The sequence below is a fragment of the Anabrus simplex genome, chromosome 2 (assembly GCF_040414725.1).
Source record: "Anabrus simplex isolate iqAnaSimp1 chromosome 2, ASM4041472v1, whole genome shotgun sequence".
Lineage (NCBI taxonomy): Eukaryota > Metazoa > Arthropoda > Insecta > Orthoptera > Tettigoniidae > Anabrus > Anabrus simplex.
The window spans coordinates 969,300,152-969,327,585 of record NC_090266.1 but is presented as its reverse complement, the minus strand read 5'-3'; the positions used below and the strand labels follow the sequence as shown (position 1 = coordinate 969,327,585).

The 27,434-nt window shown below is 42.2% G+C and overlaps 1 protein-coding gene across 2 annotated transcripts in view; it reads left to right on the top strand.

The window, feature by feature from the left end:
- Positions 1-14,593: 14,593 nt before the first annotated feature.
- LOC136863226 (uncharacterized) overlaps positions 14,594-27,434 on the top strand; it is a 247,233-nt gene continuing 234,392 nt past the window's right edge. For both annotated transcript variants that reach the window (XM_067139595.2, XM_067139594.2), the window contains exon 1: positions 14,594-14,768. In XM_067139595.2, coding sequence (XP_066995696.2) covers positions 14,763-14,768 — 6 coding nt within the window. In that variant the 5' untranslated portion in view covers positions 14,594-14,762. The remainder of the gene's footprint in view (positions 14,769-27,434) is intronic.

The window sequence follows — 27,434 nt, the reverse complement described above, 5'->3', positions numbered from 1 at the left end:
GATCAACCCACCACGGTGAATGTAGGTAGCGAGGAAGAGCCTCCTAAGGGAGAAGTCAATAGGAAAACCGTTGGAGCTCAAACAACCTCTGCCCCATTGGACAACGAGTCTGAACGCCGTACCTCGTTGAATAATGTACGTTCTGAATTAACATCTTTGCCACTTAAACCTTTACCTACTATGTCACCTGGGTTCAGCAGCTTGCCTCATCCTTTAGCAATGTTGCTCAGAGGTATCTCTAAGTTTTCTGTTAACACTACCAGTGAAGTAATTTCATTCTTAAGGTTTTTAGTTGAGTTTCAGGACCATGCTCTTGTTTTTTCTCTTTCTCCATGTCAGATTTTGCAAATCATCTATCCCTATGCAATTGGTATTCTCTCAGACAAAATAGTAAGAGCCATTGCCGAGCAATCATCTATTGAAGACTTCCACGCCCACTTGCTAGCTAACTTAATCCCGGCTAGGGCAAGGTCCTCACTTATTCAGAAGTACTATTATCGTGTACAACGGTTGGATGAAAACTTGGCAGATTTCATCCAAGATATTAAGTCCTATACTAGGGTGTTTGCTCTTCACTTCCCTGAGGATCAGATTGTACAAGCTATTGTGGAAGGTATCTCACCATCCTATAGGTCATATTTGCGTTTTGCGGCGTGCCCGCAAACCTTCTCTGAACTTGAAGCATTGGCCGTCTCAGCGGAAGGAGTTAGATACGCCGATTCCTTGCGTGTCGCGAAAGAACCCCCTCCTTCTTTTGGTAACCCTCGGCCTCCACCTCGCCCACCAGTCACACCCCGTAAATGTTACGCTTGCGGGTCGCCTGACCATCTTCGCAATAAATGTCCATTGGTCAAATCTAGTAGGGCAAATAATGGAGCTGGTTCATCACAAGGCTGTTTTAAATGTGGGGCTTTCTCACATATCGCCAAGAATTGCCCAAATTCAAATAGCACCCCCTCCTGCTCAACTTCTGGTGCAACTTCCACCAATGTCACTAATAATAAGTGACTAGCGGCTTCGGCTGAGTCGACTAATTCTGCTTCCCAAGGCTCAGCCCCTGGTAAACAGGTCGAAAATTCAGGGAAAATTCAGTTTTCAAATTCATCTTTTGAATGCCCCAAAGAATGTCTTAGGATTGCGGCGGATGCCCCCGCACCTGTGCCTTTTCTCAAAATTGAGTTAAATAGTGAGCCTATAACAGCTCTATTCGATTCCGGCAGTGTTTGTTCTATTATTTCGGCTGAATGGTATTCAAAATTGAAATCTGTTTGTAAGCTTCCTGACTATGGTTCGTCTTCGGTCCAATATGTTTCGGCTAATTCATTAGAAATTCATTAGAAATTCTAGGTTCTTTAAATGTCAAAATTCGTATTTGTAAATTTACATGGAAAATTAAATTGTTTGTGGCCAAGCACTTGTCTTGCCCCATAATATTGGGAGCTGACTTCATTTCTCACTCCGGTCTAGTGCTCGACCTTCAGAGTAAGTCGTACACATTCAAATTTGCTTCCAATTGTAAAATCCCCTTGTTAACGTGTAATTCTGTATCATGTTCCTCTATTTCGCCTACCCAGGATGAGATGTTGTTAGACCTTAGACATCTACCTGAGGAGCAGGCTCATAGTATTCGTAAGTTGTGTCAGTCGTTTCCAGAGGCGTTCTCGGATACTCTTGGTGTTACTGACCTGATCGAATACAAAATCGAGGTCACGGATTCGATTCCTGTCCGTTTTCCACCATATAGGCTGTCTCCACCTAAAATGAAGGCTCTGAAGGAAATCATTGATCAAATGTTGAAGGATGGTATTATTCGGCCCTCTAAGTCGGCGTATTCTTCACCTATTTTTCTAGTCCCGAAATCCCAAGGGGGCTTCAGGCCTGTCATTGATTACAGAGCTCTCAATCGGAAGGTGGTGTTACAATCTTTGCCCCTTCCCGACCTTCATTCTTGTTTTTCATGGTTTCGTAAGGCCAAGTTCTTTACTATCTTGGACCTGAATCAGGCCTACAATCAAATTCCCCTAGCCGAAGAGTCTAAACACCTTACAGCGTTTGCCACGGATTGGAATTTGTATGAATACAACCGCGTGCCTTTCGGGCTCCCCACGGGAGCAGCTGTACTCACTAGACTGCTAGATAGGGTCTTCTACGACATAAAATTTGAGTACTTGTATGACTATCTTGATTATGTCGTCGTATTTTCGGAGACTTTCGAAGAACATCTAGATCATCTGCGTGAAGTTCTCAATCGCCTTCGTAAGGCTGGGTTAACTGTGAAGTTGTCCAAGGTTGCCTTTGCTAAGCCCTCCATGTCATTCCTAGGGCATATTGTGTCACCTGATGGTGTTGCAGTCGATCATTCTAGAACACAGGCCATCCGTGATTTTAAACCTCCCAAGGACATCAAAGGTATCGTCAGGTTCATTGGTATGGTGAATTTCTTCAGGAAGTTTATTCCTAACTTCGCTAATAGAGCGTCGCCCTTAAACCTTCTTCGTAGGAAAGGCATCAAATTTGAGTGGGGACCTTCTCAACAAGCCGCTTTTGAAGATCTTAAATTAGCTCTCTGTAATGCCCCTGTCCTTGCTATGCCCGATTTCTCGAAGAAATTCATCGTCCAAACCGACGCGTCGTCGTCGGCGGTAGCTGCAGTCCTTCTTCAAGAGACTGAACTAGGGAGGCGACCCATCGCCTATGCATCTAGGACTCTATCGGCTCAAGAAGCCAAGTATTCCATCTATGAGCTCGAAGGTTTGGCAGTCTTATTTGCCTTAGAAAAGTTCCGTCTCTATCTGGAACATGTCAAATTCGACGTGGAGACGGATAATCAAGCCTTAAGCTGGGTCTTAGGTAGGCCGCGTCGTACTGGTCGTATAGCCCGTTGGGCCATCCGTATTTCTGCTTTTCAATTCGATGCCAGGCATATCAGAGGTACTGAAAATGTTGTCGCAGACGGACTCAGCCGTATGTTTTCCAACGACGTCGAGACCCATGAACCGGTCGATAGTTCATCTCCTCCCGAGTCCATACTATCTGATGTTAATGCCATCTTAACAGATGCTCCCATGCTCTTTAGGGACATTGAGAAATACCAACGTGAAGATCCGACGCTGGCTCCGATAATGGAAACCCTTTCTTCTGGGGAACATGTTGTCCCTTATGTACTGAGGAATGGTGTTTTATGTTGCCCATCGAGGCATGATAAGATGATGAAAGTTGTCGTTCCAGCTGTTCTTGTACCTATGATCTTTAAGTACTATCATGAGACCCCATTAGGGGGGCATCTAGGCATCTTTAAAACTCGTGAAAAGATTCGTGAAAGGTTCATCTGGAAGGGTATGGACGGTGAAATCCGTGAACTAGTAAAAGCTTGTAAATCCTGCTTGATTAGTAAACCAACCATGTCCACCAAGGTAGGCCTGTTGTCTTCTCATCAAGCGTCGCGCCCTATGGAACGCCTGTATATTGATTATGTAGGACCCTTCCCCCAGTCAAAGGGAAATGCCAACAAGTTCATCTTTGTATGTGTAGATGGTTTTACTCGATTTTCCTGGTTATTTCCGACTAAGCTGGCTACCGCTCCGTCCACCATTACTTGTCTAAATTCTATCTTTGCTTCTTTTGGTCCGTGTCAATATATTGTGTCTGATAATGCTAAGGCTTTTACATCTAATCTATTTCGTAAATTCTGCTTTGACCTGTCCATCTCTCATGTGACAACTTCTGCTTATTACCCTCAATCATCTCTGGCTGAACGGGTTAATCGTAATCTCAGGCCCGCGCTTATTGCCTATCATCATGAAGATCATTCTAGGTGGGACACGTCCCTGCATTGGTTAGCCTTCGCTTTGAACTCGGCGGTTCATGAATCTCATAAGTTTACGCCAGCTTCGCTGATGTTCAAGTTTGTTCCCAACACGCCGCTCTCTAACCTCTGGCCTCTTAGTGACATTCTACCTGAGACAATAGACCCAGATAACATTAAAGATCTTTGGAAGAAGGCTAAAGCCAATCTTAAAGTGTCTCATGAAAAGGTTAGGGAAAGATATGATCGTGGACGGAGACCCACCAATTTGAAGGTAGGCGACCAGGTGATGGTCAAGAATTTTGTTCCCGCGGGCAAGCTTGCCCCCAGATTTCATGGGCCGTGTATCATCCTCGATTTCCTTACTCCCGTTACCTTATTGTTAAGCAATCCAGCCACCGAGAGGATATTTAGGGTTCACCTGTCACAGGTGAAACCGGTGTAATTTCTGTTAACTTGCTTCATATAATTTTGAAAGAAATAGGAAGGTTATATATTTTTTTTGAGGGGTTTCACTTTTAAGGCCTTCTGCCCTTGGAATCTGTTTCCTTTGTGTGTAATTATTTTTTGTAAACCTCCCCCGATCAGTTAAACTGCCATCCTGTCCTTACCATGGCCATTACCACGCTCCCGTCTCCTGCTAACATAACACACAGTGGCTTAAATATGACATGAATATCTTCACGCCGCTGGCCCCTCAACCTCTCCACAAAGCCTGTGCCCTCAAAAAATGATGATGGTCCAACAAAATTCTGCCGCCGAGCTTTAATGTTTCAGTGCCCTCGCAGCAGCGCGGCGCCGTACCGCTACTGAGGCAGGGTAAGGGCCCGCCCCGCTCCAGTGAGGCCAACCTGTGTACGGCGAGCCGGAGTCCTCCTCCCGACCTAGGCTGATGTACGGCGCACAACCTGTAACTGGCCCGCGACCTGCATGTTCGCCGCGGGCGCGGCGTGCTTCAACTCCACTACTCCTCTCATAGTGCGGGCGAGCGGTATCTCGGGGTGCTTGAGGGTTCCGAGCGGCCTCCTCTGAACTCAAGCAGCGGCGGCTGGTCTGGCCGTCAAACTTATCAACGTTTAAAGTACATATCCAGCTATATGGACATTCCAGTTCAACAATTACTACCTTTTTTTGGATTTTACTGCAATATCTGGTGGTTTCCTTCTGAATTCAACTTCTACAAACATAAAGACATTACTTCAAAAGTTACTACAAGAATTTTGAAACTGGATCCAATTATTTTAAGAAAATTTGTTGGTAAATACTTCTGCAATTAACTTCCATATCAACATCATAGCTTGGGCCTTATGTTGAAATAAAAGTTTATGTTCTTCTGTGTTACCCCTTGGAGGGACCTTTGGGTGGGGGGGAGGTCTGTACCGGGTGGTGCACCTCCACGTCGCTAATTCAAACTCTGCGCCAGTTGAAACTCCCCTACTGGAGGAAGTCTGAACTTTATCTAATGTGTTAATTTTCAAGTTTCTCAGAAGATGTCACTACTTGGAAATTTTGAAGTTTCTGAACTGGGTCGTTTTCGATGTATTTTTGTTTTGCCTGTAGTAAGAAGTGTGAACATTCTCTTCTAGAGGACACTACTGAAGAACTACAATGGTGCACCCTAGTGCGAAGTGAAAGAACTGTTTTTTGGAGAAATTTTTATTTCAAAAGTTCGTTCCTTGTTAAATTTCTTTCTGTTATTGTTTAAGTTGGCTGTATAACCCTTTCTTTCCCCTTGTTTTGAATTTATCCAATCCCGAATTTCTTTAATTAATTTATGACCAATCAGGTGTATCTTCCTCAATGGGGATATGTTGCTTAACCCTAGCCAATAAAATTCTTGTGGGAGGGTGTTCTCATTCCTGAAACGCCTCGAACTTTCCGCGAGAGTATATAAACTGCTGATTTTCGGGTCTGCGCGCCACTTCAGTAACATCTTTCAGTGTGTAAAGTACGTAGCAGGGGGCGGGAAGCGCCTCTTTCTTCGGGCAGCCGTTCATCCACAAGGTAATGGCCTTTTAATAACTTCTTTTCTTGCTAGCTCAGCAGTTTAACTCTCGGGGCAGGTCCGAAGCCTTTTCCATGTAACCTTCCTTTAAAAATGTAAAGACACTCGGTGTCAATTCTTTCTGTTTTAACTACATATTGGGATAGAGAGTGCTTAACCCTCTCGAGCTCCCACTCATATTGCATTGAGGTGAACTTATTTTTCACAACCGTTTCTTCCTTAATGTAATGTAAATTGTTTCCTTTTAAAAGTCACCTCTTTAGTATGGGATTAGCCCTTGCAGTAACGGCCTAGTGACAAGTAGGTTTTATATAAAATGTGTTAGGAGTGCAAGAACGCCTCCTCTCAATTTGGTATTTTAGAGGCCACGTAATTAACCTTTCCTTACTTAATAGGCCTTACTAGGTTGGGTATTTTACCCCTGTTTTCATGTCCTTGGAGGACAACTTGAATGTGGAGTTTGGTGTGGCCTTTGATAGGCTTAAATTTTGAGAGCGAGCTACTCTTTCTTGAAAATTGAGTTGTTGTATGCCTCGAGGAGGCTTTACCGTGTAAAGAGGAGCAAGTGCTCCTAGGCATGATTGGGGTCTTCTGCCCCTTTGTTAAAATGTGTATATCGTAAAGTTGGGCTAATTGCTCAAGAATTGTGAGTCCGGGGCTCGAAGCCCAAATCCTGTGAATACTGTAATTGTACATTTGTTACCTTGCTACTCTGTACCTGCCATTCTTGTTATTTCTTGATTTTGCTAAGAAAATATAACCTTGTTAAAGTTTATCTTAACTTTAATTTCGTATTCGGAGACCTGTTCACCCCCGCACCTTCTTTCACCTCTGCTGTTCCACAGATACCTCGGAACAGTGGTGATGGTGGTGTTCGCTACCAGAACTGAGATAGCAAGCCAGATTTAACACTATAAGACCTGAAATCTCGTGGTGGATTTCACTAAATGAACTGAGAAATCGTGGCCAAGTTAACACTATAAGAACTGGAATCTCGTGGTGGAGTTCACTACATGAGCTGAGTTATCGAGCCAGAGTTAGCACTATAAGAACAGAAATCTCGTGGTGGATTTCACTAAATGAACTGAGAAATCGTAGTCGAGTGAGCACTATAAGAACTAAAATCTCGTGGTGGAGGTCACGACGTGAGCTAAGATATCGAGCCAGACTTAACACTATAAAAACTGAAATCTCGTGGTGGAGTTCACTACATGAGCTGAGATATCGAGCCGGACTTAACATTATAAGAACTGAAATCTCATGGTGGAGTTCGCTACATGAGCTGAGATATTGAACCAGACCTAACACTATAAGAACTGAAATCTCGCGTGGAGTTCACTAAATGAACTGAGAACTCGTGTCCGAGTGAACATTATAAGAACTGAAATATCGTGTGGAGTTCAATATATGTACTGAGATATCGAGCCACACTTAACACTATAAGAAACGAAATCTCGTGGTGGAGTTCACTAAATGAACTGAGAATTCGTGGCCGAGTGAACACTATAAGAACAGAAATCTCGTGGTGGAGTTCACTATATGGACTGAGATATTAAGCCAGACTTAACACTACAAGAACTGAAATCTCGTGGCGGAATAAACAGTATAAGAACTGAGACCAGTGGTGAAGTTAACAGTTTAAAAACTCACATCTTATGGCGGAAGAAACAGAATAAGAACTGAGATCTCATGGCGGAGTAAACAGTTTTCGAACTGAGACCTGTGGTGTAGTTAACAGTATAAAAACTCAGATCTCATGGTGGCGGAAACAGTATAAGAACTGAGATCTCATGGCGGAGTAAATAGTTTTCGAACTGAGACCTGTGGTGGAGTTAGCACTATAAGAACTGAGATCCCATGGCGAAGTTCGCTATACGAACGGTGATTTCGTGGCAGAGTTAACACTTCTCCTGACGAAGTGAGCATTTTAATACTGAGATCCCACGGTGGAGTTCAGGATAAGAACTGACAGCTCGTAATGGAGTAAATATAAATCTTTGAAGGTTGTCTTTACTGTGATCGTTCGGAGATCGGCATTTTCCGCTTTGCGAATTCGACGGTCAACTGAAAATCCCGTGGCTATGACCACGATATCATCAGACATACCAAACCAAATTTTATTTCTTTTCTTACCGCACCGAGCGAATTAGCTGCGTGGTTTGGACCACGTGCTGTGAGCTTGTATTCGGAAGATAGTGGGTTGGAATCCCTCCATCGGTAGCTGTGCAGATGGTTTTCCGTGGTTTCCCATTTTCATACCGGGAAAATCCTGGGGCTGAAACTTAAAGAAGGCTATGACCGCTTCATTTCCAGTCCCGTTCCCAATCCCAGTCCCAGTGTTTTTCTATCCCATCGTCACCAAAAACCTAAACGAGTCGTTGCGCCATTAAAACACTTGCAAAAGAAATTCTTATGGATTTGAAACACCACAGAAGTAACAAGATGCATTCCTTGATTGATTATGATTATTTTTATTTTGTACTAGCGAATGTACCCGTGCTTCGCTACGATATTCTACATTGTATTCGAATATCGAAGTAAATAGTGTGCATGCAGTAAATTAGATTGTTTTAAAATTGCATGTCTCTTAGCGTTATCCGAGAAAGAGCATGGGGAGGTCCCCGTACGTTGTTTCCAATGTAAAGTGTTTGTTATGGATTTGTGATATAACGGCAGGCTCACTTGCCTACTGCCATTCACAATCTGGGAAGTTTACATTATAATTGCAGGCCCCATTGCCTACTATGCCGACAGAATCGATTTGGGGAGTTTTCGTTAAAATGGCAGCCCCCGTTTCCTACTTCCAGACAGATTACAGTTGAAGAGTTTCTATCATAATGGCAGGTAATTACTCTACTATCACTCGAAATTGAGTTGTGCAGTTATCATTATAATGTCAGGCCCATTTTCCTACTTCCAGCCAGCTTACTGCCAGTCACAACAAGTTGGTGAGTTTCCATCAAAATAGCAGGCCACTATGCCTAATGCCAGTCACATTTTAGATGAGGACATTTCTTTATAATGGCGGGCACCCTTGCCTACTGCCAAACACAATCGGGTAGGGGAGTTTTAAACAAAACTGCATGCTCACTTGCCTTCTGCAAGTCAAATCGAGAAGTGAACTATTCATTACAATTGTAGACCTTCCTTACTAATGACAGTTACACAGGAGTTGGAGATCAACATACGAAAGTATATGCGTGTTTACAATATTGAAGACCTTCATTTACAGATTAACTGCTACTAAACGTACGTCATATCGACAAAGGGTAATACCATAAGACACGCCGGATTTAGTGGCCTAAATGGCTGGTCCTATGATATGTCATCTATTCTTGGGTCAGATTGAGTTAGAAACGTGGAACAGGGTAACGTTCTTGTAAGATTATCTCACATTACATTACTTTTCGGATAATTATGTGACAGCTACATACATAGCATTTGGCTCATATATGGCTACTGGGTGGGCCAATTTTCGTGAAGAGTTTGATGATTCTGTATTTCATATAAGTAATCGAAGGTATGAATTATGCATGTGAAAATTCCAAATTGACTTAACATCCATTAATAGAGGAAAATCAAACGTAAAAGGATACAGATACGGCAAAAAGTCATAAGACCAAGGTTGCAAATCATTCCAAATTGAACGGAGATTGTGCAATCTGTTATGTGATAGGAATTTCCGAAGGTCTGCACCATCATTAAAACTGCCTGCATATTTCGATATTCTTCGGGGATAAAAAGTGAAAAATTTTATGATCTTGGATGTTTTCCGTTCATTACAGGCTAAAACGTATAATTTTGTCAAATTTCACTTATCTTCTTTTTCTTCTGGCAGATTATGCCGCAATCTGGATTTTGGGCGAGGCGGTTAAAAATTAGGACTTTCAGGAAACTAAACCAAAAATTATGCAGATGGTCATTATTACCCCTTAAACGGAAAACTGTACGAAAATTTCGCCAAAATAGTCAGTGTAGAGGCACACAGTCGTTACGATTTGATTTATATAGATAAGGAATCTGCTCCATGTAAAACACCTTTTGTGCTATGTCCGCTGGACTTAACCTCCAAAAGTGACCATTCATGATATCTCCCTTATTAATCCTCCTGACGAAAAAATGCACATGAAAAAAAGGTTTAGAGGTGGAATTCCATCACGTTTGGTCGATTTCCAGTCAGGTTGGTCTTGTTCTGTATATATTGTGGAAGAGTAAAATCACCATTTCTGTTCCCTATAAACCGCCAGTCCATTCCGAAACATGAAATGTTATTGACCTTTAAAACCTACCTTTGGACAGGTGGATGCTAAATATAAATTTTGGTTCGAATGTCTTCAGTAGTTTTCAAGTTGTAAGGAATACGCTTTACACGCACCCGCTCGTGAGTTAAGTCCGATGGGACTTGTACAGAAAAACGGTCCGTTTATGATATCTCCCTTATTAATCCTCGTATCGAAATGATGCACATGAGAAAAAAGGTTTAGAAATTAATTTCTACCAAGGCAGGTAGATTTAAATTAACGTTGGTTGTGTATATTTTGTGGAAGTGCAAAATCACTGTTTAGGTTTCGTATAAACCCCTAGTCAGTTCAGGGATTTAGAAACAATATTTGCCCTAAAACCTATCCAGTCTTGGTGGAAATACATCCAGTAGTTTGTAGCACTCGCGTACATACGGCGTAATTAAGGAAGAAAATAATACAGTTAAGAAAGTTGAAAGTAATAGAAAATGGATTATAACTGAGGACAGCCGGATAACGACAAATATGTAAATGCCAAGTTAATGTATTGGAAAATCAAATGCCCCTCAATAAATTATGCTAGTGTGAGTTATGGATATAATAAAGCGGTAACAGAGGAGAAATTTAAGTCCATTGATTCCTAGGTAAACAAATAATAAGAAGATGACTAATGGTGTTATTACTTAATCTATTCGAAGGCGGTTATAACATCCAACGATATTCCGCCAATATCCCGCAGATAGGCCGATTGACGCCTCTCTTGCCTTCTACCCAAGGAACAACCACGAATTTAAAAGCATGATGAGGAAAATGGCAATACGTTACTTCCCTGCTGGCATGCAGTCAGAGACGTTGCCATGGTAACCTGTAGGTTCGTTGTCGGTCTGTCGGTCACTCAATGCAGAGCATGGTACCAGCAGAAAATTGTAAATTTCTCCGTCATGTAAAGAGTAAGGAAAATTATGAACATAACGAAAGTTGTTTATAGTGAATAGACGTTTCATGTACGGTAAACGAAGTTTACAGAAAATCAATAGTATAAGAGAAAATGGAGGAAAACCATTCTGGTTTTCCTATAAACCCCCCGTCTATTCAAAGATTTTAAAATGATATGCATATCGAAACCTTCCCCTGGAGGAGTGTACTCAAAATATGAAGTTTGGTTGAGATCTATCCAGCCGTTTCGACGTGATGGTGGAATAACCATTCTGGTTTTCCTATAAACCCCCCGTGTATTCAAAGATTTTAAAATGATATGCATATCAAAACCTTCCCCGGGAGGAGTATACTCTAAATATGAAGTTTAGTTGAGATCTATCGAGCCGTTTCGACGTGATGGTGGAAGAACCATTCTGGTTTTCCTATAAACCCCCGTCTATTCAAAGATTTTAAAATGATATGCATATCGAAACCTTCCCCGAGATGAGTATACTCTAAATATGAAATTTGGTTGAGATCTATCCAGCCGTTTCGACGTGATGGTGGAAAAACCATTCTGGTTTTCCTATAAACCCCCCGTGTATTCAAAGATTTTAAAATGATATGCATATCGAAACCTTCCCCGGGAGGAGTATACTCTAAATATGAAGTTTGGTTGAGATCTATCCAGCCGTTTCGACGTGATGGTGGAAAAACCATTCTGGTTTTCCTATAAACCCCCGTGTATTCAAAGATTTTAAAATGATATGCATATCGAAACCTCCCCGGGATGAGTATACTCTAAATATGAAATTTGGTTGAGATCTATCCAGCCGTTTCGACGTGATGGTGGAAAAACCATTCTGGTTTTCCTATAAACCCCCCGTGTATTCAAAGATTTTAAAATGATATGCATATCGAAACCTTCCCCGGGAGGAGTATACTCTAAATATGAAGTTTGGTTGAGATCTATCCAGCCGTTTCGACGTGATGGTGGAAAAACCATTCTGGTTTTCCTATAAACCCCCCGTGTATTCAAAGATTTTAAAATGATATGCATATAGAAACCTTCCCCGGAATGAGTATACTCTAAATATGAAGTTTGGTTGAGATCTATCCAGCCGTTTCGACGTGATGGTGGAACAGACAAACAGACAGACAAACAGACACGAACAATTTTATTTATATAGATTTTATGCTAGTGGCTTAATTTCGCAATAACGCATCAAAGATTTTTCGAAGACGCAAGGATTGGAGAGGACTGGGATTATGAAGCTAGCGACCGTGGCCTTAATTACGGTACTGCCTCAGCATTTACCTGATGTGAAAATGGGAAACCACGGAGAAACATCTTCAGAGCTGCCGACTGTAGGATTCGAACGCAACATCTCCGGAATACAAGCTTCCAGCTAATCGACCCCAACCGCACGGCCAACTCGCTCGGTGATTAATTAATTTTAATTAATTATCCTGCTTGACAGCTGGTGGGGGTGGTGATGGTGGTGGTGATTATTGTTTTAAGAGAAAGTACAACTGGGGAAACCGTCCTCTAGACTTGACAGGGGATATAAATCTGGTGGTCGACGGAAGGTAAGTACTGATATTAAGCCCGTGACATTATTACTTTTTTCAGTGTCGCATTGTCACATACCGATGGATTATTCAGTCTCAGTTTAGGACTTGACCAATGATTTAAGGCTGTATACTTTTCGTGTCAGTATGCGCCGTTCCTACAGGACAGCTGAACTGAAGTCACAAGGATTCGAACCCAGAGCACTCGGATTGCGACTTGAACAGCTAGACCAATGTACCAGGGCTCCCCCATAACAATAATAGTAATAATAATTTGGAATACGCCGGGAAAAGTGGTTCAGCTGGTAGAGCGCTGGCATCCGAAGAACAAACTGTCCGGATCAATTCCGGCTCAGCCCGGTGGTATTTCAAGGTGCTCAAATACGCCAGCCTCATGTTGATATACTTACCAGTACGTAATAAAATACCGAGCTCGATAGCTACAGTCACTTAAGTGCATCCGGTATTCGGGATATAGTGGGTTCGAACCTCACTGTCGGCAGCCCTGGAGGTGGTTTCCCGTGGTTTCCCATTTTCACACAGGCAAATGCTTGGGCTGTACTTTAATTAATGTCACGGACGCTTTCTTCCCACTCCTAGCCATTTTCTGTCCCATCGTCATCTATGTCGTTGCGACGTTAAGCAACTTCTAAATAAATGCATATGGTGGAATACCTGCGGTACAAAACTCGGGCACTTCAGCATCTCTGTATAGCGTTAAAGTTAGTGGGACGTAAAACCATTATTATTATTATTATTATTATTATTATTATTATTATTATTATTATTATTATTATTATTATGTCCGACTCGTTGGCTGAACGGGGATTTTAACCTTCATTGTTAATTCCAATGGCTCGGGGGCTGAGTGTTTGTGCTGTCCCCAACATCCCTGCAACTCACACACCGCACATAACATTATCTTCCAACACAATAACACGCAGTTACCTACACATGGCATGTGCCGCCCACTCTCATCGAAGGGTCTGCCTTACAAGGGCTGCACCCGACTAGAAATAGCTACACGAAATTAATTAATTAATTAATTAATTATTATTTCCCGGCTGTTTGGGTGAATGGTCAACGCAGCGGCGCTCGGATTAGAGGGCCCTGGGTTCGATTCCCGGCCGGTCCGTGGGTTTTAGCCACGTCCGGTTAATTCCTTTGCCTTGTGTAGAGGGTGTTCGTGTTCATCCTAAAACACACTTCATTTATTTGCTATGTATCACAATATCAAATACCACAGGAGCATGCCATAGAGAATATATACCGTCACACAGCGTTGGCATCAGAAAGGGCATCTGGTCGCAAATCGGAACTATATCCACATGAAAGACTGTCCTCAAGTAAATTGGAAAAGGGTAGTAAATCATTATTATTGAAAATCCGCAGCCTCTTTCCGGTCTTTTGAGTGGAATCAATGAAGCCCCATCTAGCGTCGAGGATGGGAATTGTGCTGGTTGCCGAAGCCTGTTGCACTCCTCTAGGGCAATTCTTAATGATTGACAGATGAAATAAATTGATATTGGAGAGTGATGTTGGAATGAAAGATGACAGGGAAAACCGGAGTAGGTACCCGGAGAAAATCCTGTCCCACCTCTGGTTTGTTCAGCACAAATCTCACACGGAGTGACCGGGATTTGAACCACGGTACCCAGCGGTGAGAAGCCGGCGCGGTGTCTCCTGAGCCACGAAAGCAGTAAAATATTATTCTTATTATTCTTATTATTACTATTACTATTATTATTATTATTATTGCAATGCATGAACTTCTCCTTAGGATGGGAATGGGGTTGGAACCCCTCAGTATTTATATTTTATTCGGGGATTTTTTGTTGTATTCCTCGTAAGTCAATTTAGTAGTTGGGCCGATTACCTTAGATTTTAGGCCCCTTTAAACAACAAGCATCATCATCAATTTAGTAGTAGCATAGTCTACCGCGAGCGTACTGGAAGAATCAAATCCTATCCACATTTTGTATTCTTAAATGCATTTTCTTGATGAGTGTAGTTTATTGTGCACATTTTATAATGCTGTCAAGACAAGAAGAATACGAGCGTTGACAGATGAGACGGTTCGTCGTAAGTAGAAAAGAGTGGGGCAACGGCTCTGCTATATAAGATGTTGGCCACGGTCGAGAGAGAGTAAAACGTTGAACGTTGGTGGCCTGCGACACAACACTAGTTGGCGAGTTCTTCCGGGGAAATTTAACACTGCAGCATGAAGGTACGTCCACACGCCGGCTTGTTATTCTCTGCATGGTCTATTTTATACCCCATGGTGTGTCTTTCTTTCTATCTTTCTTGTATGGTAATGGTGAGGGTCAAGCTGTTAACACCGATTTACTTCAGAGGGCTCTAGGAAATATGTAAATTAGGTTATATTAAATATCGCGACATTCTTCGATAACCTTCTTAAGACGAATGTTTACAAATTTGTTTTTTATTATGCGTTATATTTTTAGATTAAATTAATCACGAATGTAATTTAAATATTTTCTTTCAGAAACAAAATTTTAATGAATTCGATTTAAATTTTTATTTCTAAGAGTGTGAAACATTTTTTCCCTTTTTTTTTTTTTTTTTTTTTTTTTTTTGAGTACAGAAGTCACTCGTCCGTTTTATCTCTTGACTAGCTTTTGAGACTTGTAGTCTCTTGAATACAGTATGTGGCAGCAAACCGTGAGGAAGACAATATGTCCGTTCTGCACTTACGGGTCAAATAGAGAAATAAGCTTATTTCGTATGTATAAGTAATTCATTCTTTCGATACTAGTGATAGCCTAAATTTTTGTGTATTCTCTAATATCAATGTGATGAAAATTTGATACTTTTATTCCTTTCTAATTGTCCTTAAAATTTCCATCTATAATAATAATAATAATAATAATAATAATAATAATAATAATAATAATAATAATATGGGTTTTATACGTCTGTGCTGACTGCTAACGGTGTAAGCAGACTGCGGGATTTTGGATATTGGACGAATTCCTTAATGTCTCGAAAACCACCAATGCGTAGTTATCTTTTAACACCATTTTATACCACGACTTCTATCGGGATGAAACAGACCTGCCTATTTGTCTATTGTATCTTGGAAAACAGAACGAGAACGGCTAATCGATCGTGCCCCTAAGGTCAGTTACAAAAATTTTGGAAATACAGTAACTCACTCGTATCTAACATTGTAGTTCTTGACGGTAAGAACATTGCATGCTCTATTTTCCAAGGTTTACCTCTGTATATTAGTGTAAACGGGAAAATGTACATTGTATTTTCTTTTAAATATCCTCACAAAATATAATATATATATATTTATCAGGAGGCAAAGGATTATATGAATTTTTAGAGTTAGAATTAATTATAAAAATCGTTATCTGATGCTCAAATATGTAACTAATTTTGCGGGGTATAGGCCTACAGTAAATATCTAGTTATGGAATGTGGGCTCTCCTTTAATTTTTAGGCTACATGCTACTAACGTGACATTCCCAATCATTTTCATTATTCCTCCCGTACTGGCAAAGCCTATAAGTGTAGTTCACTGAAAGATGTGGAAGATTATATTATAGAATTTGAAATATTTTGAAGTCTTAATTCATTACAATATGATCTTAAAAATAAACCTGATTCTTTCAAAATCGAAAATGTTCAGTTATTTTCTTCAATGATATTCTATTTCACTTTAAATTTTGAGTCTGTGAAGTCGGTAAACACTAGGTGTTATTGCCACAATTTCTTAGTTGCATAGACTACATACAATATGTCGGCTGGTAGTAGAAAACGTGTTCCCCTATCGCTCACTATAAACATCGTAATGTTTGTTTTGTGATGGGTTGTTACTTGCTCACGGTGAAACTGTTACTAATTCGGGGAGATATACAGTAGTTTTATGCAGTCAGGAATATAGAACCGGAATCAATGCATTTTACACATTTTTTTTGGGGGAGAAGCATATCTAACATTATGATTAATAAGCTGTAATTTTTAAATCGCCTAGGTTTCATGACCTTGAACTTCTCGGACCAGTGATGTCCAAATACCTCATTGCCTATTCAACGGTTTCCTCTCGAAAGTTGGGCGTGTATCCATGAGAAAGTGAGTGGAGTGGAGTGAACGAGGCCTGTGTTTACTCGCAATGAAAGTACAGTTCCGCCACACTCGCCATGACACAGCCAATTGATCCCTTTATTGTTATTATCGACACGATAACACAGGAAATGCTTGTAGTATTGCTACAGTATATGCTCTTTACAATGAGGATTGTATGTTACTTGGCCCTCATTATTTCAGATTTCTTTGTTGGAATCATGTTGTAAAGATGGTCCAAGAGGAATTTCATAATGTGTAATGTAGACACGTTCAAGGAAATAATAATTGTTGCATTTTCAAAAAGGGTAAGAGGACTTCCACTTCTTCCTTTGAGTGGCATTTAAGTACTGCTGCTTACCACATTCACTAGTTCTCAGAGCTTTTGAAGTAATTGGTGAACTATTTTGCTAGGAAAACTAACTTATAGTATGATACCCCTTGAAACAAATATATGGGCGCAAATAACGTCTTTATTCTAAGTAATCGTTTTTCAAGAAATTTGATGCATGGCACTAGGTAACTGAAGGCATTATCTTAAAACAGTAGGTTGAGTAAAAACATGTAAATTAACCTCATAAGTGTTTAAATATATACTAGTGACATTTACATGATAGAAAATTATTTAATATTGCTGTATAACTTACTAACTGTATGAACTGTTCGTAACAACAGCCAGTTGGTGTTGTGTCATAAAAGGGCTAGAGAGAACTCTATCATCATCCGCGCTGCCGACCCAGCGGTCTAGAGATAGGGAGCCCACCTCCTACTCGGACGACCTCTGTTCGATTTCCGACCAGATCAGGGATTTTAACTTGGATTTGAGGGAAAGTTCGAGGTCCGTGAGAGTAATTGATGACAATGTCCAACTCGTTGGCTGAATGGTCAGTGTACTGGCCTTCGGCTAAGATGGTCCCGGGTTCGATTCCCGGCTGGGACGGGGATTTTAACCTTCTTTGGTTAATTCCCGTGGATCGGGGTCTGGGTGTTTGTGCTGTCCGCAACATCCCTGCAACTCGAACACCACACATAACGCTATCCTCCACCACAATAACATGCAGTTACCTACACATGGCACATGCCGCCCACCCTCTTCGGATGATCCGCCTTATAAGGGCTGCACCCAGCTGGGAATAGCCACACGAAATTATTATTATTGATAACAATCAGATAGCGGTATTGGTCTAGTAAGCCAAGAATAACGGCCGAGAGGATTCGACGTGCTGGCAACACGTCACCTCATAATCTGATGGCCTTCGGAATGAGCAGCGATTTCTTGGTAGGTCAAATCTGGGCTCTACCGCCCTGATGTTTGTTTAAGAATCTAAAACTAAATCCTTAATACATGGCATTTGTCTGAGGAGACGACCGTTGTCGAAACAGATGGTTTGTAGATATTGGAGTGTCGCGTGGTCAGCGTTGCCACTCATATAAAAAGAAACTTCTCAGTCACCCTCACGAAACAGAGCAAACTCCCTTCCATCCCTCAAAACAAGGCTGAAATCATTTAATGTGTGGGAAATCGAACCTAGCCCCTCTGGATAAGAAGCAGGCACGCTCTCACTAGACTGCAGGAATGACACTAAACCCAAAGGGCATGTCTTCTTACCAAGGTCACCGCGGTGTGAATCCCGATCAATGCACATGAGATTTAAAAAAATGAAAAAAAAAAAGCATGTCCCCGTGGTTCGGATTCCACGTAATAGTGGAGATTCAGTGGCTATTATTAAGGTACCTACACTCACCTCGAACTACAAGCTTGATTTTGGCATTAAATCCCAATAAAGTGTACAATAATTATTCATTACTTCAACCGAAAATTTTTGCTTTATACAGAATCTAAGCAATATTGTGTTTTAAAATACTCGAGAACCAAGTATGATAATGGCGTGTGGCCTCCGAAGAGGTCTGCTGCATGTCTTTCGAATTGACGCCGTATAGGCGACCTGTGCGTCTATGAGGATAGGGCCATACCTATGATGAATTCTAAGACTGAAGACGGCAAACACGTACCCAGCCCCCGAGCCATTGGAATAAAACCAATGTAAGTTAAAACCCGACCGGCCAGAAATCGAACCTTGGACCCTCTGAACGAAAGGCCAGCACGCTAACCATTTGGCCATGGAGCTGGACGAGAGCCAAGTAATACGGTCCAATGACAGAGAATATTGGTTACAATGGAGTAAAGAGAGATATTTCACTTGGAGAATTTGTAGATCCACTAAATGTGAGTTAAATTTTTACTATCGTAGGAAACACAACTGACTGAAGAACCGGGACATCAGTTGTTTAATTACGTTTACATTCTCCTTTTGCATCTCTGCTTTCTCATACCTGTTCCTACACGTGAGTAGAGGGAATGGAAAGAGTTGGTTCCTTGAAGAAGCACAGGGTGGTATCTTCGTACAAGTTCATGTTGTGAATAAATACAAATGCATCCCATGTTTTGCATGCGGTAGTTAACTTAGTGTTGTACATATTTATGTATGGAATTAGGTGCACGGCAGAAGAAATGGTTACAGGCATGGATTTCTTTTTAATTTTAAAGCTCTGAGTATTCAATTATTTTCTCTGTTGAACAAAGAGCACTGTTCATGATAAAAGAAATGAAGCCAAAAGTAAATATGCTGTGTATCCACATATTCGTGCCTATATTCTATCCTACGCAAACTATAGACTAGAGGTGAAAACTCTCTGAACCAGCGTTTCTTTCAATGAATATTTAATTGCAGACCATTGTAAAACTGCAGTGTGGTTATTATTATTAAAATGCGATTGCATTTAAAGGGGTGGCGTCAGTGTTCGTTTATCGCAGTGGGTAGATGCCAGCGGGGTGAACAGCGGATCTAATACAATAATGAATGGATTTTAGCGAAGAATTTGAGTGTTACAGTATAAAGGAAAAACAATTTGGCGAATTCAGAATTGAATATGTGTTGATCGTCCAGGGGCTAGCAACGCAACAGCGAAAGGAACCACTGTACCACCAAGAATAACTGAGAAGTCATAGATTATGCTCGGTACTGTACCTGGAGACAGAGCCGGAAGACAAGACACGGGGGACGTAAAGTTTTTTTTCAATCTGCTTTACCTCGCACCGACACAGATAGGTCTTATGGCGAAGATGGGATGGAAAAGGGCTAGGAGAGGGAAGGAAGAGGCCGTGACCTTAATTAAGACAAAGCCCCAGCATTTGCCTGGTGTGAAAATGGGAAACCACGGAAAATCATCTTCAGGGCTGCCGACAGTGGGGTTTGAACCCATTATCTCCCAAATGCAAGTTGATAGCTACGTGACCCAAACTACAAAGCCACTGCTCAGTGTCCTGGCATGACTGAGTGCAATATATTGAATAACCTAATATTTTGATACTTATTTTCATATTTAACTGGATAACAATATTACACAAAATGTCAGGCGCCGGGCTGAGTGGCATCGACAGTTGAGACGTTGGCCTTCTGACCCCAACTTGGCAGGTTCGATCCTGGCTCAGTCCGGTAGTACTTGAAGGTGTTCAAGTACGTCAGTCTCGTGTCAGTAGATTTACTGGCACGTAAAAGAAGTCCTGCGGGACTAAATTCCGGCACCTCGGCGTCTCCGAAAATCGAGAAAGTAGTCAGTGGGACGTAAAGCCAATAACATTATTATTTAAATGTCAGGCAGTGATGGTGTTACATACGGCCGTATGCAGTTGAAGTCCGATTCCTCAACTAGTTCCGCTTACATCAATAATGTTAATGCATTGCTTATAAGCATTTTAGTAATTTTCTTCTTCTGCCGTTGTTCCCTCACCCTGGTGGGGTCCCAGATGCAAGATGTGTCTTGCGGACTTGGCCCCTGGTCACGCCGGATGCCCTTTCTGACACCATCCCTAGGTGGTTCTCGGAAGACTTGGTAGAAAGGAGACGAGCTGCTCGACTAAGTGGTATGTTCCGAGCTGTCAGTGGAGAGATGGCGTGGGAGGACATCAGTAGACGAATAAGTTTGGATGGAGTCTTTAAAAGTAGGAAAGATCACAATATGAAGGTAAAGTTGGATTTCAAGAGGACAAATTGGGGTAAATATTCGTTTATAGGAAGGGAAGTTAGGGATTGGAATAACTTACCAAGGAAGATGTTCAATAAAATTCCAATTTCTTTGCACTCATTTAAGAAAAGGCTAGGAAAACAACAGATAGGGAATCTGCCACCTGGGCGACTGCCCTAGATGCAGATCAGTAGTGATTGATTGATTGATTGATTGATTGATTGATTGATTGATTGATTGATTGGTTCTCGCTAATTCAGCCACTCTTCGCGCAGAAGGGGGCCAAATTAGTGAGAGTGCAGGATTACTGAAGAGTGCTTGAGAAATTTACTGTAGGTGAATACATACTGTACTTTGTTAATTCCAATGTTAAAATGAAGCATTCGTGTAATATTTAAGAAACGAATTGGCATAGAAACAAATTAGTTCTAGAGTTTGCTACACCTAGTATCACTCGCCGAAAGCTTAGTTACCGCAATGAAGACGCTGGATGGCGGTATGTTTTTTCACGCAACTGCTTTACAAGCATTGCGTAGGTATTGCCGTATCTGGTTGTTAGATTGGATATTTCGGGAAGAAATTGGAAGGTTCGGCACCAGCAGTCTGAGAAATCTTCATGTTCACTGCTTCTGCTAGGTCATCTTTATCTTTATTTTCCTGCACACTTTTGATTACTTCATCGTCGATTAAAATCTGGTCTACTCCACAGCTTCCCTCGCTCTGCCACATATTAAAGTCTTTTTCATCAATTTTTCCTCCTCTTGTAAGCTTGTAGAACATGTCAGACTATCGAGTGGAGTGCAGTTAATAGCTGGAGCACAGCTGTATGTAGTAATCCGTAAGAACATACAAGCTCATCTCTGTTCATTTAACGTCATGGCTAGGAGCAGGATTACTGAGAATCTAGTGTATTCACTATAGTGTATCTCCCTTGTATTTAGTAGAATGGTATGTTGTATGGATACAAAGGGATCTAAATTGAGACCGACAGAAAGACCAAATCCCCTAGTCGGATTAATTGACCAGACGAGGGCAAAATCCCCGACCGAGGCAGGAATCGTACCTAGGACCCTCTGAAACCGTAGGCTGTGAAGCTGACCACTCAGCCATGGGGCTGGAATTTACTAATCTAACTCCATTTATAACTATTCTTAAGGCATTTTTCAATCGTTTCAGTACTGCTAATCACTTCAAACGTGGGAATTTCATAATTTTCGTAGTACACTGTTGCCACCATGTGACAGTAATATGGCGGGATATTGTCATATTGTATTTTCATTGCTCTGGATTCATGTGGCGAAGACCGTGTAAACGAATGTTTGGATGTTCTGTGCATGTGAGGTTTCTCTACTACGCATCTAAGTAAAATACTAAACTAAATCGCAGTCCACGAAAGGCCTCGGGTTCCAAGACGTCTTTCGCACAGCTAGGTGGGTTGTATATTTTGAATTAACACGTAGTCAGCATGGCACCTTCCTTAGCCGTTTTACTTGGCTTTCGTAAACATATAACACATAGATACTCAGTTATCACAAGGTTGTAAGAAGAAGAAGAAGAAGAGTGCTCTACGGCCTCCGGAGAAACCTGGTGCAGGTCATTGTAGATCTGACGCCTGCAGTCGACATGTACATCTGTGAGGATGGGGCCCTTCCTGAAATGAATTCTAATGCTGAAGACGACACACACACAGTCACAAACCCCGAGCCAGAGGAATTAATCCCTATGGAAATCGAACGCGGAACCCCTTGGACCAAAGGCCGGCATAGTAACCAGTTAGCCATTGTGTCGGACGATAATGATGGTGATGGTTATCTGCGTGATTATCAAGCTGAGAGAACATTGTGCCATGAATCGTAACAGGATTGATATCCCTGGATGCGCCGACGGGGTCACTTGGTAATGGGGCAAAGATAACATCTCCATACCATAAGGCTGCCACACTACGCATTCTAAACCAGTAAATACGTTACACTTGAAAAGAATTCATCCATTTTTTTCGGTGATTCACTTATATATCTGAGTTGAAGTGAATGTGATGTATTATTATCAGATTCATTACCCTGGTGCTACTTGGGTTTGTTTGAGGAACTGGCATTCTGTGAAATTTTTGTTGAGGACTGAGTTTGCATATGAAGACAAGCGAGTTAGCAGTACACCTGAGGTAACCTCGAACTTGTACGGCACAGTTAAATGCTCGGTGTGGATGAAGGCAATTTCATTCTTTTCAACAGCAGTTCTCGACTAAGGAATTCTTCCAACGGAGCGAAAAATTGCTTCCTTTCCGTGTCACAGAAAGAATTGCATCCTTCTGAGCCAAATATTTAAGACTGGTAGTCACTCTTCTGAATGGATGGTCGCCACCCACCTAGATTTGAATTTCTCTACAAGAGAATAAGACAGGTATGTAATTTAACTGTCTCAATCCCAACTGAGCACGAGAAATACACACAAATGGGCCTTCGAGGCACATCTAGGTGGAATCTGAAAATAAAACTGAATGGTTCCAGTGTTACGGCTACTTTCGTAGTTTAACCTAAGCCTATGCCTTTTCTGCTTCCTCACTCACTCACTTCGGGCAAAGATTGGAGGATACTTTAAGAAATCTTCTGAAGTAACTTTCATTTGCGCTTCAACAGATTTACGTATATATACTAAGGCAAAACATCAAAACGAGTAATTTTTCTTTGTTATGTAACCTCCGTCCTTGATCGATGTCCTTGAACTCGTCTCAGTACCACTGTCAAGCAATATTTCGAAGCTGGAGTCGACATAATTCTGGATGCAACTGTAAAGGGGGGACTGATCGTTCACCAAGCCGACTGTGAGGGCTAGATCGAACGGAGACCACTCAGGGATGGGAATTAGGAGGTGGTAGGTTAGGATTCGGAAGGAGACGGCTGTGGCGTTCGGTTAGGTATCATTCCGGCATTTGCCTGCAGTTGATGTGGAAAATCACCTAAAACCACTTCGAGGTTGATCAAGGATGTGGATTACAACCCACCTCTACTTGGTTGTCGTTACAAAGCTGAGTATATTCCGTTAAATATTTCACACCAGAATTTAAATTTCTGTCAGAGCCGGGAATGGAACTTGGAAACTTCAGATTCAGTCTCAATATGTAGGCCTACATCTTGACCACAAATAACTGATGATAGTAACTATGTTTCATTGAAACAAATCGTAAGACTTGCTCTCTGATTATTAGTGACTTCATTAATAACTACAGTTATCTGGGATTAGGCTACTTCTAAGTTAAATGATAAGGAGAACGACAGGCTAACTTAACACATACATGTTTTCGACGACAGTGGTGCTCAAATCACCACCTCCGGAATGGAAATTCACAGCTGTATGACCTACACTGAGTAGGCAGCTCGCTCCGTGAGATGTTTGTGATCAGCACCACGCCTTAAGCCCGGGGCTGAGGGTGCTCATGGCAGGAGTTCACAATTCTACCGCACTGAACGTATATTGGCGTTTTCCTACCAACATACGCTTTTATGAACTGAGCGGAGATGCCGTAGCGTGGTAACACGCTAACGCTATGGAGCCAAGCTTTGCATTCAGGAGGAGAGTGTGTTCGAACCTCACCGTCGGCTCTCCTGAGAATGGTTTGCCATTTACACTTCCAGCCAAATGCCGGAGCAGTTCCTAGGCTAAAGCCAATTCCATTCCCTCCTTACACAATTTAAATTTTTTTCCTACTTGTTTAACGTTTCACTGTCCGACTCGTTGGCCGAATGGTCAGCGTACTGGCCTTCGGTTCAGAGGGTCCCGGGTTCGATTCCCGGCCGGGTCGGGGATTTTAACCTTAATTGGTTAATTCCAATGGTCCGGGGGCTGGGTGTTTGTGCTGTCCCCAATATCCCTGCAACACACACACCACACATAACACTATCCTCCACCACAGTAACACGCAGTTACCTACAAATGGCAGATGCCGCCCACCCTCATCGGAGGGTCTGCCTTACAAGGGCTGCACTCGGCTAGAAATAGCCACACGAAATAAAAAATATTAAAAAAACGTTTCACTAACACATCGAAGGTCTTCGGCAGCATGGTAGCAGCCCTGACCTTAATTAAGGTAGAGTCCCAGCATTTGCCTGGTGTGAAAATTGAAAACCACGGAAGAACATCTTCAGGGCTGCCGACTGTGGGATTCGAACTCACTATTTCCCGAATGCAAGCTCACAGTTGCGTGCACCCAACCGCACGGTCATCTTGCTCGGTTAATCCAAATTTATTCATGATCATTCATTTAATTTTCATAAGCTCCTCAACTGAGATTAGTGACAGGTAGGGCATCTGTTCGAAAAAGATGCCATATAATTTCATCTCAACTGATCCGCGACACCGTATCAAGGAACGGGATCAAAAGGTAGACACACACATACTTATGCCTGCTTTATGAAGCACAAGTCGACCAACGTTTCTGTTACACAGAAGTACAGCGTGGCCAATCTGATTGCCAACAGCCACCACCTGTAAGGATGGAATAACGTTGTAATTCTTTTCTACACTACAGAAGACGGAAGCCCTGTCCTAACAGTAATTTAACTTGAAAGAACATATCACAGTAATATGTTAACGTTCTGTTGATAGATGAAAGTATTAAGTAAGAGAAGTGGGGGAAATTGGAGTTTGCTGTGCACGGTATTGTATTTAGCTTTTGTTCCGTTCAGCAACAAGGAAACCCTCCACGTAAACCTAAGGTCAGAATACAACCTGTGACAATAAAGTTCGGTGAATAGTCCTGTACTATCAACTTAGATAAACAATGCACGACAGTGACCCTACTGTCCTTCGAAGTAGTCCCCTCCCATAACTATGAGATCTGCGATACATGTCCTGGAAACTATGCAAGAAGGCTTCCTTCGGGATGGTGTTCAAAACGTCGTTCCCTCAGGTAGAAATTCCTTGTGGATAATGCCTTGACTATCGCAAAAGGTGATGAGGATCGTTTTGATGCGTGACTTTTAGGCTCTGACCTTTTTCCGACGAGGGGATCCCGGAGAACGCCATTCCATACTTTGCCGTTTCGTTTCAGGGTCGCACCTGAGACACCAGGTTTTATCCTCAGTGACAATACAGTTCAAGAAATTTGGTGTCGCATCCCCCGTTTCGACAAAATTCTGTGAAGCCTTTAAACGTGCCTGCTTCTGATCGTCAGTCAAGTGGTGTGGCACAAGACAAGAACACGTTTTCCTCTTCCCTAACTTCTGGGTAACGTTTTGTCGCACGGATTCACGGTTAATCTACAGTTCATCCGCTATCAACCGCACAGTTAATTGCCAATCGTTCGTGATTAATATCCTCGCCTTCTCAATATTTTCGTCACTGACGGCGGTCGCCGGTCTTCCCCTACGGGGGTTGTCAGAAACACTTTCCCGGCCTCCTCGAAAACGGGCGAAACACTCGTACGCACACTTCAAGGACAGTGCTTGATCTTCACAAGCACGTACCAGCGTCGCATTCCTTTTTTTCGGTGTCTTGCCAAGCTTAAAACAAAATTGTACATTGATCTTTTGGTCGTTCATGTTCCTGTTCGCAGTTCAGAACCAATGCACTAAACGCGCACTGTGTCAAACAGGTCTTACACGGCACACACACGATGCCCAACTGAACAACGTTGGGAGCAGGTGGTCAAAATCTGCTGCTACGCAGGTGCAGCGTTGTGGGTCGCCAGTGTTGCCAGATCGACCGTTCTGACTTCATTCACCGAACTTTATGGAGTCCTAGTCAATAGAATTCTTGAGATGAAAAGTCACTCCCTTGTCGTTCAAACTCCGAGTAAAACTGCAGATCTCAAGATAATGATATCAGAAGGAACTTTAAGATACAAGATTGCTTCGTTCTTTAGTAGTGGTATATCAAACCATCCATGAACACTATTTACCAAGCTTGACAGAAAGAGGGTCTACTAAAAGATTTGCCCAATTTCGTGACTGCACGCATAGAAGGAACACTTCGGAAGTGACTGTCGAGTAGAGAGTATGATCTGATTATGAGCGACAGCAATGTTCAGTACCCGTGCTTCGTGTTGTTATCTGCAATCGCATTGAGAAATTATTTAGAGTACGTAACTATTAGTACCAAGACACGTGTCTGAATCCTTGTTCCAAATAATACAACATATCTACCAAACCAAAACCAAAGCTCATGTCGCAACAGGGTCCATGACCTACCAAGCGACCGCTGCTCAGCACGACGGATCCTCTCGGCCATTATTCTTGGCTTTCTAGACCGGGGCCACTATCTCACCGTTAGATAGCTCCTCAATTGTAATCACGTAGGCGGAATGGATCTCGAACCAGTCCTCGGATGTAGGTAAAAATCCATGACCTGGCCGGGAATCGAACCCGGGGCCTCCGGGTAACAGGCAGGCACGCGGGGTACCAATACAGACGTTATAAATAACGGGTGAGGAAAGACTTTGTTTCCTAAGTTAAGGGAACGTTGGAGGGTATGTTTACAAGTATTGTGAACATAAAAACTACCGGGCGAGTTGGCCGTGTGGTTACGGCCACGCAGCTGTTAGCTTGGATCCGGGAGAAAGTGGGTTCGAAATTCATTGTCAGCAACCCTGAAGATGGTTTTCCGTGGTTTCCCATTTTCACACCAGACAAATTCTGGGGCTGTTCCTTAACTAAGGCCACGGTCGCTTCCTTCCGACTCCTAAGCATTTTCTATCCCATCGTCGCCATTAAGACCTATCTGTGTCGGTGCGACGTAAAAACACATTGTAAATGAACATAGAACCCATAGGTCTGCGGTG